Source organism: Nothobranchius furzeri, chromosome 5, assembly GCF_043380555.1.
Source record: "Nothobranchius furzeri strain GRZ-AD chromosome 5, NfurGRZ-RIMD1, whole genome shotgun sequence".
In the NCBI taxonomy this organism is placed as follows: Eukaryota; Metazoa; Chordata; class Actinopteri; order Cyprinodontiformes; family Nothobranchiidae; genus Nothobranchius; species Nothobranchius furzeri.
In genome coordinates this window covers 10,030,082-10,043,625 of record NC_091745.1, presented here as the reverse complement: position 1 = coordinate 10,043,625, position 13,544 = coordinate 10,030,082, and the positions used below count along the sequence as shown (strand labels likewise).

At 42.9% G+C, this 13,544-nt stretch overlaps 1 protein-coding gene across 1 annotated transcript; it reads right to left on the bottom strand.

Moving 5' to 3' along the window:
* Nucleotides 1-520: 520 nt before the first annotated feature.
* On the bottom strand, nucleotides 521-12,420 carry limd2 (LIM domain containing 2). Its single transcript, XM_015948790.3, has 4 exons — nucleotides 12,275-12,420; nucleotides 1,395-1,439; nucleotides 954-1,090; nucleotides 521-859 (listed from the first exon to the last, which is right to left on the bottom strand). Exons 1-4 carry the CDS (start codon nucleotides 12,275-12,277, stop codon nucleotides 700-702), a joined length of 345 nt encoding a protein of 114 aa, XP_015804276.1. The 5' UTR covers nucleotides 12,278-12,420; the 3' UTR covers nucleotides 521-699.
* Between the last annotated feature and the right edge of the window lie 1,124 nt (nucleotides 12,421-13,544).

The following is a 13,544-nucleotide window of genomic DNA, read 5'->3' as shown; positions in this document are numbered from 1 at the left end:
GGTGGTTTGGGCATCTGGTCAGGATGCCTCCTGGACACCTCCCTGGGGAGGTGTTTCGGGCATGTCCTGCCGGCAGGAGGCCCCCGGGTCGACCCAGGACATGTTGGAGAGGTTACATCTCCAATCTGGTCCAGGAACACCTTGGGGTCCTGCTGGAGGAGCTGTTGGAGAAGGCCGGGGAGAGGATGGTCTGGAGCTCCCTGGTTGGGATGCTGCCCCGCGACCCTGACCCGGATAAGCGGAGGAAGACGACGATGACGATGATGATGGTCAAAAAAAAATCAAAAGGTTAAATGGTCTGATCGGTAAATCTGACCTGAGTGCATGCTCTACTGCAAGCACTGAACTGCAATGTTTGAGCGTCACAGAGAACATATGACAAAAACAAAAATGGTGCAAAATACTTCGATGACTCTATATTTTTGATAAATTTCCTGTAGAAGGGGAAGCTTTTGGTCACGATCAACTATCAAATCCAAAACAGCAAACTTGAAAATAGAGTACCTTTAATTTTTCAGTAGATTGGCCCATCGTTTCCAAGCCGATTGTGTGTGTGTTTGTTTTGTTGTCATTTAAAAAGCTTGTGAGTATGCGGGTGATTTAACTCTGCCCCAGCATCACAACGCTGTGTTTACCCATATGAATGCTGGAGGAGCCAAAGGAAGAGACAGATGTCAGACAGGACACCAGCAAACACCACTACGGCGACTTTGTTATTGTATCTGACTCCTTGGCACTCCACAGCTCTTTGTGCTGCTTGCGTCCAAAACCCTCGTCGTAGTTGCCTTTGCTCTTGAAAAGCTGCTGGAAGTGGGGTTTGCAGTAAAATTCACCTTGAAGGGCTGCAAACGTGCCGAGGCTGCCGGAAAGGAAGGAATCAAGAGTTATGCACAAAAACATGGAAGCAGGAAATGGTCGCGTACATGAAAAACGGGGAATGTGCTTGCATTCACCTGAGTTTGGCTTTGCAGTGCTTGCAGCAGAAGCATGCTGAATGGAATACCAGGTTGTTGGCGACCAATCTCTCCATTGGGTAGACCGTCTTCTCACATGATGAACACACCTCCTTCTGCGTTTTGAAGCTGAAGGACTGAGGCCACAATCGCACAGTTTACCAACAGAAACGTGAAAGATGAAGTGTTGCAAACGAAGAAAGGCTTTAAAAGCAAACACAGCGTTTTCTGCTGATGAAGGTGAAGTCGGGGGGCCAAGTACTATGTGCCTTCAGGCAGGGGGACTATCAACGGAAATATACCTTTTGGCTACAATTGAGTACATTTACATTGTAAAATGCTTATTAATGCACACAGTCCCTCTAAAACAAATACAAGTTATGAATTCATGCATGTACAAATAAAGAAAAATAACTGAGAAGTGGGGAAATAAATACTCACCTTAGATCTTTGGACAGGTTTCTCTTCAGAGTTGTTTCTAGAGTCCTGGAAAAAAAAAGACAAAGGAAGAAATAAACAAATGCACTAATATATGTGTACTTGCTCTTTTATAATACTTTGCACATATATTGATAATCAACATGTGCATATGTATTCCAACAGATTACAAGCAACAGGAAACCACATAGTGATAACTATTTAGCAGCAGCTCATTTTTATTTCAACCAGTACGTTTGATATCTTCCTCTCCCCCAGTTTCCATTTGCTCCATCTGTCTCTTTGCACCCCAGGGAGAGGATCAGGTGCTTTCTGTCTGGCCATGAGAGCCAAGCTGTGGCTCAGTGTGCACGAAGCGGTCCTCAGAGCCGCTCAGAATCAGCTTCCCAGAAAAGACATTTCCCATGAACGATGGTGGACCTTTGAGTGAAGTACGACACCGGTGCTGCACTGTTTATTTGTAAGTTCTTCAAAATTTCATGCACAGTTTGGGTTTGTGGTCTAGCCACCTTTTAACACGAGTGATGTTTTTATTTTGGTATTAAGAGACAGCACCAGTCGTAACAGGACAGCTCCGGGAGCGAGAAGAAGAAAAAGCACAAGTGAAACTAATAAACTTAAACTTCAAGCAGCAATGAGCATTGTCCCATATTTTTGCACGAGTAACTGGTAATTCAAACATCGAATAAGTGCAAAAACATTCAAATGTGCACACAATAGCTGCCACTGAGGATTCTTAGCATAGTGAAGAAGAGAAGCCTCTGCTGAGGAGAGGGGAAAGTCCACAGCAGACTTTGCAGAAAGCTTGTTATGTAAGACAGTTTGGCTGGAGCTGGAGAGTTGGGGACGGGGTTAAGGGCTGCTAGGAGAGCTGCAAATAGAACCATTATTCTTATCAAAGAAAACCAGTGATCTGCTTATTTATAGGGTTACTAGTTTTACAGTGAATGGGGAAAATTATTTAACAATGATGTGAAATGACAGTGGGATCAAACATCTGCAAATGATATGTCAGTGTCATTGAAATGTCCAGGGGCCTCATTTATCAAGCTTGCTTACGCACAAAACGGGGTCGGAAAACTGCGTAAGCAACTTTTCACACAAATTTTGGGGTTTATGAAAGAAAACTTAGCGGAAAAATGTGCACAACTTTAAGTTGACTAAGGACCTGGCTTACACACATGTTGGAAATGGAGAGCACCTGCAGTGCTGCTGCTGAGAAGGATAAAATCCTGCAGCATTATCACTTGTACTGCTTCGTTTTCACACAGAACAAGACCCCCCACACGCACACACACGCGCGCGCGCGTACACACACATGAGCGCACACTCACACACACACACACAGCCTGAGGCGCAGAATACGGAATGCAGAATATCAGCAGGGGGACAGATAGAGACAGAATGTCATGCATCTGTGACGGTGTGTGTCCTGTCACTGTGACCCGATTCATGATGTGCACTGGCTACTTGTACAGGGGAGATCTCCGTTTGGCTGACTGGTTAGCGCGCGTAATTTTCACCCGGGAGTCTGGGGAGAGAATCCCGATCGGACCATTTTTTATATCTGTCACAGATCTCTCTGAAGAATTCACAACATTGACGGCTTCAGCAACGCTGTGCCACTCTGTGGATTTTCCTTATTTGTTTTGCAGAAGTACTTCCTTTCATTTCTCCACCTCACCCACAGGTACCTCATCTTCTGCTTCTGTGAAATTGCGCTTCCTTGATCTGCCTTGATCTACGGTCGTCATTGGTGGAACGCTGCAACAGCCGGCTTATGTACATGCATGAGGTCCACAAGGCACTTTGTATTGCCTACTTGGCGTCATTTTTTTTGCTGAGCTTAAGTACGGTTTTAGTAAGGATTCTACGCAATGTTTGATAAATGAGACCCCCAGTTCTTGAAACTCGTGTTTAGTGTAATATAGTGATATAAGAAAATATCGATACACTGAAGTGTGATGTTTACTCTTAACTGATATTTAAAAGCAGGCAGAGTATTGATTTTTAATTGAGAAATTACATGCAAACATTTACGGTAATTCTTTTGTGTGCAATTCATATTCTGACTGCTAGACGGCAGCAGTTTCTACCGCCTTCATTCTGACAAACAACAAAATCTCGCAATAACACTGATGTGTCTTGGAAGCGTCTGGCCAGAGTTTCCCAATTAAAATCAGACGTAAAACTTTCAAATATCGTCTGAATTTTAGTAACACAATATATTGTCTCATCTCCCCTGTATTGTCATTTATATCATATCACCAGATTCTTGCCAATGCACACCCATAATCCATCCATCCATCCATCCATCCATCCATCCATTTTTGATTGCTTTTCTGGGGTCGGGTCATGGGGGAGGTAGCCTAAGCAGGGAGGGTCAGACTTCCCTCTCCCTAGCCCCTTGGAACAGCTCCTCAGGGGGAATCCCAAGGCGTTCCCTGGTCAGCCGAGAGACATAGTTTCTTCAGCGTGTCCTGGGTCTTCCTTTAGGCCTCCTCCCGGTTGGACGTGCCTGGAAAACCTCACCAGGGATGCGTCCTTATCATCAGATGCCCAAGCCACCTCGACTGGCTACTCTCAACGTGGAGGAGCAGTGGGTCTCCTCCGAGCCCCTCCCGGATGACCGAGCTTCTCACCTTATCTCTAAGAGAGAGCCCAGCCACCCTTCGGACAAAACTAATTTTGGCCGCTTGTACCCTCAATTTCATTCTTTCGGTCACTAAAGCTCGTGACCATAGATGAGGGACCAGCAAATCGAGAGCTTTTCCATCTGGCTCAGCTCTCTCTTCACCAAAACAGATCAGTACAACGCCTGCATCTCTGCAGACACAGCACCAATCCGCCTGTCGATCTCACACTCCAGCTTTCACCCACTAGTAAACAAGACCCCGAGATACTTAAACGTCTCCATGTGGGGCAGGACCTCCTTCCTGACCTAGAGAAGGCATTCTACCCTTTTCCGACTCAAGACCATAGTCTCGAATTTAGAGGAGCTGATTCTCATCCCAGATGCTCCACACTCAGCTGCGAACCGCTCCAATGAGAGCTGAAGATCATGTTCTGATGAAGCCAACAGGACCACATCATCTGCAAACAGCAGAGACTTGATTGTTAGGCCACCAAAACAGATCCCCCCAACACCATGGCTGCGCCTAGAAATCCTGTCCATAAAACAGAATCAGTGATAGAGGGCAACCTTGGCGGAGTGCAACTCTCACTGGGAACGAGCCCGACTTACTGCTGGCAATGCAGACCTAGCTCTGACACCAGTCATAAATGGGACCTAACAGCCCGTATCAGAGGGCCTGGTACCCCATACTCACGAAGTGCCCCCCAGAGGGCCCCCCAAGGTCAAATGCCTTCTCCAAATCCACAAAACACATGTAGACTGGTTGGGCAAACTCCCACACACCCTCCAGGATCCCCCTAAGGGTATAGAGCTGGTCCAGTGTTCCACGGCCAGGACGAAAACCACATTGTTCCTCCTGAATCTGAGGTTCAACAATCCGATGGACCCTCCTCTCCAGAACCCCTGAATAGACCTTACCAGGAAGGCTCAGGAGTGTGATCCCTCTGTAGTTGGAACACACCCTGCGGTCCCCCTTTTTAAATAAGGGAACCACCACCGCAGTCTGCCAGTCCAGTGGGACTACCCCCGATGTCCACGCGATATTGTAGAGCCGCTTCTACCAACACAGCCCTACAACATCCAGAGCCTTAAGGAACTCTGGGCGGATCTCATCCACCCCCGGAGCATTACCACTGAGGAGCTTTCTGACTACCTCATTGACCTCAGCAGCAGAGATTGGACAGCCCAACCCAAAGTCCGCGGACTCTGCTTCCTCACTGGAAGACATGCCGGTGGGATTGAGGAGGTCCTCGAAGTATTCGGCTTAATATAAAATATGAAATGAGTTTCTGATACACAAGGTTCAACTTGCAAAGTATCTCTTTAACTTCACTTTATTTATCCACCACTTCAAAAATGAGTAGAACAATGTAATAGTTTTGTAACGATTAGTTAAAGCGAGTATTCAGCTTTCTCTGGAAGCAATCACATCCTAACATTCAGCCATCTCCGTCTCTGTTCCCCTTAACAACTGCTGCTGGACAACCAACACCTTTCTGGTTATCATGCACGCTCCATGCTACACCACTTCCTGTTGCTCGGAAGCAGCGTCTGAACTAAGATTACTTTTGTCTAGCACATTTTAATACAATCTAAAACTAAACTTTCAAAGGGTGAATTCTTTACTGTACATTTACGGAGAATTTAACTCAGCAGAGGGCTGTCGGAGCATGGGGCTGATGTCGCCATAAAAGGAGTCTGATCAGAGTGAGGGGTATACTTTTCTGGTAAAAACACCACAGTGAGATTACACACTATGATAGATGTAGGCATGCATTCCACACACACACACACACACACACACACACACACACACACACACACACACACACACACAAGTCTTTCACATCCGCCGGTGCCATCTCGACTTCCTTTACCTTATATGTACACAAGTCTCCGTTTCCACCAAGCAGCCTGAATGAGACAGGAAGTTGTTGTGACACTTTTGTTTTCCTGCATCTTCTTTCCCTGTTAGTGGTTCCTAAACACTTATTATTATTATTATTATTATTTATGTTTAACTGAGAAATAATCAAAGGAAAATATGGATGTGCTTCTACTCAGTTGGTCAATTAGACCAACAAATGTTACAATAATTAATTTGGAAATGAACATCTAAATAAAAAAAATAAGTCTCTGACTCAATCTGAGGTGTGCTAACCACACATAGCATCAGTGTTTAGCTTTTAAATAGTCTTACAAAACAACTGTTAGCTCGCAGCACGGTTAGTCGTCTGGCCTGAGTGTGTTTGTGGCACACAACACCCATGAGCTTGTGGGTTCATTGCAACATGTTCCCTTGTTGTTTTTAAAAATGTAGAAATGTTGTTTTTTTATGGGTCAAATTACACTTTTGTTCCCTCTTTTTGAAAGTTAAACAACATTTTTGGGTGGTGAGTATAAGGGCAAAAAAAAAACTTCACATTTCTTTTAAAACTTTATTTCTTTACGAGGCTTAAACAAATACGAGATGATCAGTGGAGGCCCTGCGTGATACTTTAAAACATCTCTTCTGTAACAGGAAATGATCTAAAAGTGAACCTGCGATGGATTACTGCAACTTCGGCTGCACACAGTTTTGGTTTGAGTCTGACTAAAGGAATGTCAACAAAATCATCTTAAGCTATTAAGGCCATAAATCCAACAGTCTGCTTTTCTTCACTGAAAGTGTTTAAACATATGTTAAAATAAATGAAACACTCGTGTGAGAATAAACACAAGCAACAGAGCCTTCTCGTTTAAGTCTCAGCGTTTACAGGAGCTTTCTTCTCCTGTAAATACAAATCAATGAACCTGCTCCAAGAACTCTTGCAAAGGCATTACAAAGGTGAAAGGTCAACATGCTCTTAAGCTTCAAAAGATGGTTTCCCCTCCTGCTGCTAATTACAAGAAACAAACTCGATGCTTCATATTTAATCACCAGGGAATTCACATTTCTTTTAGATGATTCGCTTCAACTGGTCCTTTGAAGGCAACAAGGTGTTATATTAAAAAATGCCTTCTGTCATTTAATCAAAACAAGGCCTTCCCTCTCTGCTTCTTTATTTTTAGAAACACGATCATTATATAATCACTTGGAGCTGCGGGAAGATAAAAATGTGAAGCGATTCAAGCCCAAACAGGGTCGATGAGTCTATTTATTTATCACCTGTCAAGCACTTTGACTTCAAACTAACTTCAACTAATGAGTAAAATGAGTAATGCTGAGTCAGGAGTCGATAGTTTGATATGAATGCAGGCGATGTCCATCTTTGGACCTGAACATCACAGCTCCCATCGTTTGGCAGTATTCCTAGTCCAGTCAATAACTCTAAACACACAGAGACCAAGCAGGTTAGAAAGGCTGAAGTCATAACTCTAACTACAATACGTGTTTATCTAAAGCCTCAGTTTCAGAGACTTGGTGAAGACCATTCAGTGAACCGGTCTCATCTGCAACTGCAGAGTAATCAGATCTGTTATCACGCTGGACTGTTTGGTCAGTCAGACACCACTTCTCTTCCCTTTCTGAACTTCCTGCGTGCAAAAAAAAAAGGATGGAGCATTAGTCTGCATTAGGAGACGCAGGCAATCCATGCAAGTTTGCATGTCTACTTTATCAGCTGACTAACACTTGTTCTTTCACTTCCTGTCTAACATTTAGACACATCTTAAGGAAGCTCTATAGCTGTGAGATAAATGGTTGAGGAGCAAAAGCTCCTCAACTGACGAATGTTTAAAATATCTGAAAAGCGTGATAAGCTGAGTTCTAATAAGGAATATGGGCAGCGTAATTAAGAAATTCTGTGAATTTTAGCAATAAATAACAACAAACAGTTCCAAAAACGTTAAAAATAACATTAATGCACATTTAAAATATCAACTATTATTTTGGTCATTCTATTTAGGAAATAAAGTCTTTGCACATTTTACCAAAACATGCATATTACTTCTGAGAAGAGGGAAAGAAACATACAGTAACATTTCATTAGAAGGAAGCCAGTTCTGGTCTCTGAACTGTGAAGTTGCAGAAGTTAGTTCCTGCTTTGAATAAGTTGCTCAAGTCCCAAAAAAACTTTTGTTAAGTATCTCAGAGATCTATTAAACACACTATGTTTAGATATTAATGATGCAGACTGTGAGATGTGGTGTTTGTAGACAGAACAGAAACAGGTAAAAGGTCTCACACACTCGTTTTTACAGTAAATGTGCGGTCCCTAGCGTGAATGTGGGTGGTTTTCTGTGGAAAAAAAAAACTCTGTACTACTTTTACAGAGGTAGTAGTTTGTCCTGGGGATGGGGTTTTCTTACTCATTAATACTCATGCTGTTCAAAATTCTCACCTCTGATTGGCCAACAGAAACGGGACTCTTCCGCTGCCTCCATTCGCTCTTTTTTTCTTGGGTACAAAATACGTTGCTGTGTCATCTCCACAAATAACACAAGAATTGGTGTGGAATTGCTAATGCTATTGCTCTCTTCTTCCTGTGCTCACAAGCCAAGGTGGGTTAGTACATGAGTATTAATTGTATCTGTTACTTAGAAGAGTCTGGCTTTTTCTGATCTGACCACTTTCCCATCTATTTCCTTTCGGTGGCAAATGCAGGCAGCGGGGTATGAAAACAACGTTACCGTTCAGCGTGAATGTGAAACCCAGAGTGAGTGACTGAATGTATTTAAAAAAATAAACAAACAAACAAGTATTATATGTTTCTCAGTGAATTAGACCTTGAACAGAAGCAGCGGTTTCCTTGTATAACCCTAATGATCCCTAATTGCAAATAGGGTCTGGGTGAAGGATCACTAGTGTCAACAGAGCGCCAGCTCCAAATATAGAGGGACCCCAATCCTCAGCCTCACAGCTAAGGTCTACCTGGCCGATGGCTGATAATCGGATTGAGGAGGAGTAATGTGGTCTTCATCCTTGAAGTGGAATCATGGATCAGCTCTTTGTCCTTGGGCGCTGGAGGGGGCATGGGAGTTTACCCGACCAGCCTACGTGTGTTTTTTATTTCTGATCGTTTGGGGTAAAGTAGGAGCAAGATAAAACTCTGACAGGCTGAAACGAGTTTCCTCAGCACTAGGCATGTAAGAAAATATCAATATGGCAATATATCATGATATTTTTTCCTGTGAAAAATATTGATATTCAAAAGTCATGTATCGAATTTTTGGAAGAATTAACCTGCAAACATTTGTGTACTTTCTTTTCTTCTGGTGCAATTCAAATGCTGGCCGCTAGTTGGCAGCAGTGTGTAATGGGTTTTGTTTCCACCGTTGACATGTAAACCCCTCTGTTATGGTTCAGATACCTCAAGTTACACATGTTACTTATCAATTTGGACTGTTTAATGAATTTTCCTACAGTAAATTCAGTATTAAAAAAATAGCTAACATCGCCTGACTGAATGTATCGCAATAAATGGTATTGTCTCCTCTGTAACTGTATCGTATTGCCAGAATTTCACCACCACACATCCCTACTCAGCAGGGTGGCCACGCTCAGCCTTAGTGATAGAGAGAAGTCCTCCTGACATTCATGGAGGACTTGGAGTAGAACCACTGCTCCTCCTCTGCAAGAGGAGCCAGCTGAGGTGGTTTAGGTATTTTTTCAAGACACCAAAGGTTTTGGATACGTCAAGGTCAATCTAGGACATTCTGAAGAGGCTTTATCTCTAGTCTGAACTGGGAACGCCTTCAGGTCCCACTGGAGGAGCTCGGGGAGGTACCTGGGGAGAGATTGTATGGGTTTTCCCTGCTTGGGCTGCAGCCCCTGGGACCCAGAACTAGATTGGCGAATGAAGATAAGGTACCAGATATCCTGCTCCAAACTGAAACAAATACAACTTGATATGACACAGTAAGATTGTCTGGTCCTCTGCAACCTCAGTGAAAAACTCCAAAGTGTTCCACCTGCTCAGATGGACACGGGAAGAGGAAATGTTTCACAATCAAGGATACTTTCCCTGAACAAACAAACATGCAAATATCTGCTTTGCAATCACACAGAGATTTCCCTCTGAAACGTACACGGGACTGAAATGAAAAGTACCGAAGCAGGGTAATTATCGTTCCACAATCTTCCACCCCGAAAGTTTTTTAAAGAGCAAGTCACCCCCTACCAGAGTCTAACTCCACTCCCACTTCATGTTTGAAAAATGCAACAAATGCTGTTGCCTGGCAGACCGAGAGGGCGGAGCTGCTAACAAATACACACACACACAGGCTCACGACAGCATTGTAACATCATAATGTACTAGTTTACATCATAGCATACCTCTTAGCCAATAGCGGTGGCAGATTTAAATTAAAATACAGTGCAGAGTTTTCACCTTACAATGGCACAACACTGCCAGTTTTAGGCAGAATATTTAAATTTTAACTAAGATGCACTGAAGTGCCAAATTATTGACAACACGTGTCTGCAGCACGATTAGACACTCGTTTATTAAGTTTATCAGCAAAAAAAAGTTTATTTGGGGGTGACTTGCTCTTTAAGTAGTTAGTTCTCATTGTTGGCAGTGATCTTCTACATAAGCTCTGAGCACATTGAGTCCTTCCTATTAAAAATGGGACATATTGAACATGTTCTGCTTAGTGATAATACTGTGAGAAACCTGAGAGTCTCTAAACAATCTCTGTTACAGGTTTTAGTAGGCCAGTGCTCACAGAAACAGTGACAAAAAGTAATCTGAGTTTTAAAATGCTGCTTGGGGAAAAAAAAAATCGGAGTCACAGAGAGCTCATGTGATACCACGGGTAGGAATGCTGAAAAACTAGACTCTAGAAAAAGAACGCAGAAGTTCTACTCTAAATGTTTTGATGTTCCATATCTTCATCAGTGGGTTGTCAGAAGGGTTTGTTGTTTTACTGATAAAATGGTGACATCAATATTTACAGTTCAAGAGGCATGTTCTGGGTTTGTTTTCCTAAGTTCACCACGGTGTGTGAAGCTCAATAATTTAAACATTTTCATTTCCCAGAGGAGAAAAAAAACTAATATTTTTAGAAAATATTGAGTCATGTCTGATGACTGGAAACTGACAACAATTTGAATTTTAAATCCTTTAACAAATGTAGCGTCTGCTTGGATCCAAACCCTCCCCTTGTTTCCTGAGCAAACAAATAAGAGAAATTACAACAGACTCATATAGCACTGAGCAGAGCAGGATGTCACTGAGCTGTCATCTCTTACAGTCAGACGCTCCACTGATTATGGCAGGAAATGAAAGTAACAGTGTACTCACTTAAGCCTTGTAGCCATATGCTGGGGGATAATTACTGACTGCCGAGGCTGCAGAGCCTCGATCGGATAAAAAAAGTTATTTCATCAGGGAATAAATCTGCTTTAAAGAGGTTTAATCTAACAAAAGTAATTCATCGATGTGAATGAAAAGCTCCAAAAATACAACGGGTATTTTAAGAATTAATTTAAAGTTCCAGTATGCAAAGACTGTAATCTCTCTGTTTGATCAGATTTTTTTAGATTTTATTTGTTAAATTAAAACTGTAAAACCCCTTTAACCAAACTAAAGGAAATCTTGGTTCCATGACATCTAAACCTTTCATCCTGATTTCCATCCATGCACTATTAGATATGAGAGTAGCTGGATGACGTCAGTCATCATGGGCCATCATGCTGCTCAGTAAGTTCAAGCATTGTTTAAATAAATCATTATGTATTTGATAGAGTACATTCACACGTTCGTTTGGTGGCTCTAAAGGTTAAATCAACTATATTAGTTACGAGTCAGTTAATCAATTATTACAATATTTTCGAATAATCTGCTTCCAATTATCTCCTATAGTTGATTTGTCTCAAAACAAAAGATAAACATAACAATAACACAAGTCACACAATGTTCAGCAGCATACCCCTATCTAACAAAACAGCTTTTAAGAATGGGAGCGGTAGATTATTTATAAATGATAAGTTAAATATCAACAATATCATTGCATCTTATAACAGGAGGAAATGAAATAGTTAGTAGATAATAATTAGCCATCAGGTTAGCTAGCAGACCCCACAACAATCAGCGCACTGTTAGCATTTAAAGAACAGACGCCGGAGGGGTTTTTTTCTTTATGGAGGCGAGAGCTACATTTCCTCCTTAAACCTAGATAAATGAGAAAGGTGAAAGCAAAAAACAAACACGTTCAATGATTTTAAGCCCATCCAAGCGACGAGACATCACCACCTCACCTCATCATCTGACAAAAAAGCACCGGCGGATTGAAGAGAGGACCAACAAACGGGGAAATTACTCACCATCTGCGTTTCTTGTTGGTTAAAAACCAGCTGATAATAAAACCCGTTCACTCAGAGACTGGAGGCAGGGTTTTTAATCTTCCTCTCGTGTAAGGAGGCTCTGAGGTGGAAACCGAGTCCGGTGCCGGTGAGTTTCTACGTTCAGTTCCGCTCCTCGCCTCGCTTTAGAGCCGTTTTCTTCTCCGGCAGGAGGTCGCACGCTATTGGTCCTCATCTGCTTCTGAGACGTTCAGGGCCCGTGGGATAAACCACTACGACGTCAGAAATCGGGTAGTTTGGTGATTAGACCTGACAGAGGAGGTGGGTTAATTTATTAGTAGCATTTATGAACCCTGCACTTTACCCCTATATTATCTGGCATTTGCTTTCACTTAATATTTTCTTTCCTTATGTTATTGTCAGTTTTGATTTCAGTATTTTGTTTCAAATGTGCCATGCATGTATAAAATTAATTTAACACCGTTATTGTATTGCCAGTGTTTGGCTAAAGAATACCAATTGCAGTGGTTCTGACCTTTTTTTTCTGGTTTTGCTGGACTTGACTGCAGCCTTTGACACTGTTATAATCTGAGAGACTGGGTAGGCCTATTCGGATCTGCTCTGGAGTGGTTCTCGTTTCATCTGTCTGAGCTTTCCTTCTCTGTGGCTGTCTCCAAGTTTCAGGCCTCCACCACCTCCCTCACACATGGTGTCCCGCACGGTTCTGTGCTGGGGCCTCTACTGTTCCTCATCTAGCTGCTTCCTCTTCAGCCCATCCTGAGCTATTTCAAATTAATCTCCTACCATCTTTATGCAGACGGCATCCAACTGTACATCTCCTAAGCCCCATGAGATGTCTAAGCTGCAGCTGTTACACACCTGCTTAGACCGTTAAAACCTGGGTGGCTGGGAACTTTGAACCATTTACAGGTGGTTCAGAATGCCTGTGCTCGGCTTCTGATCAAATCGTCAAAGTACACCCACATCACCCCGCTTCTCCTCCAGCTTCACTGGCTGCCAGTCAACAAGGGTTCATTTCAAGATCCTGGTTCTGGGTTTTAGGGCCTTACATGGACAAGCACCATCTTGCATTGGTGGTCTTCTCAGTCCCTACACCACAGCAGGTCCCTGAGTTCCAGTGACCAAAGCCTACTGGTTGTACAGCACCAGGCTAAAGACCAAAGGTTACAGATCATTTGCTGCTGTGGCCCCCAGACTCTGGAACTCTCGCTTTGCCACTCATCATGCAGGGTACTGGTACCCCGTACTGCCAGAAGCCATCCCCACAGGA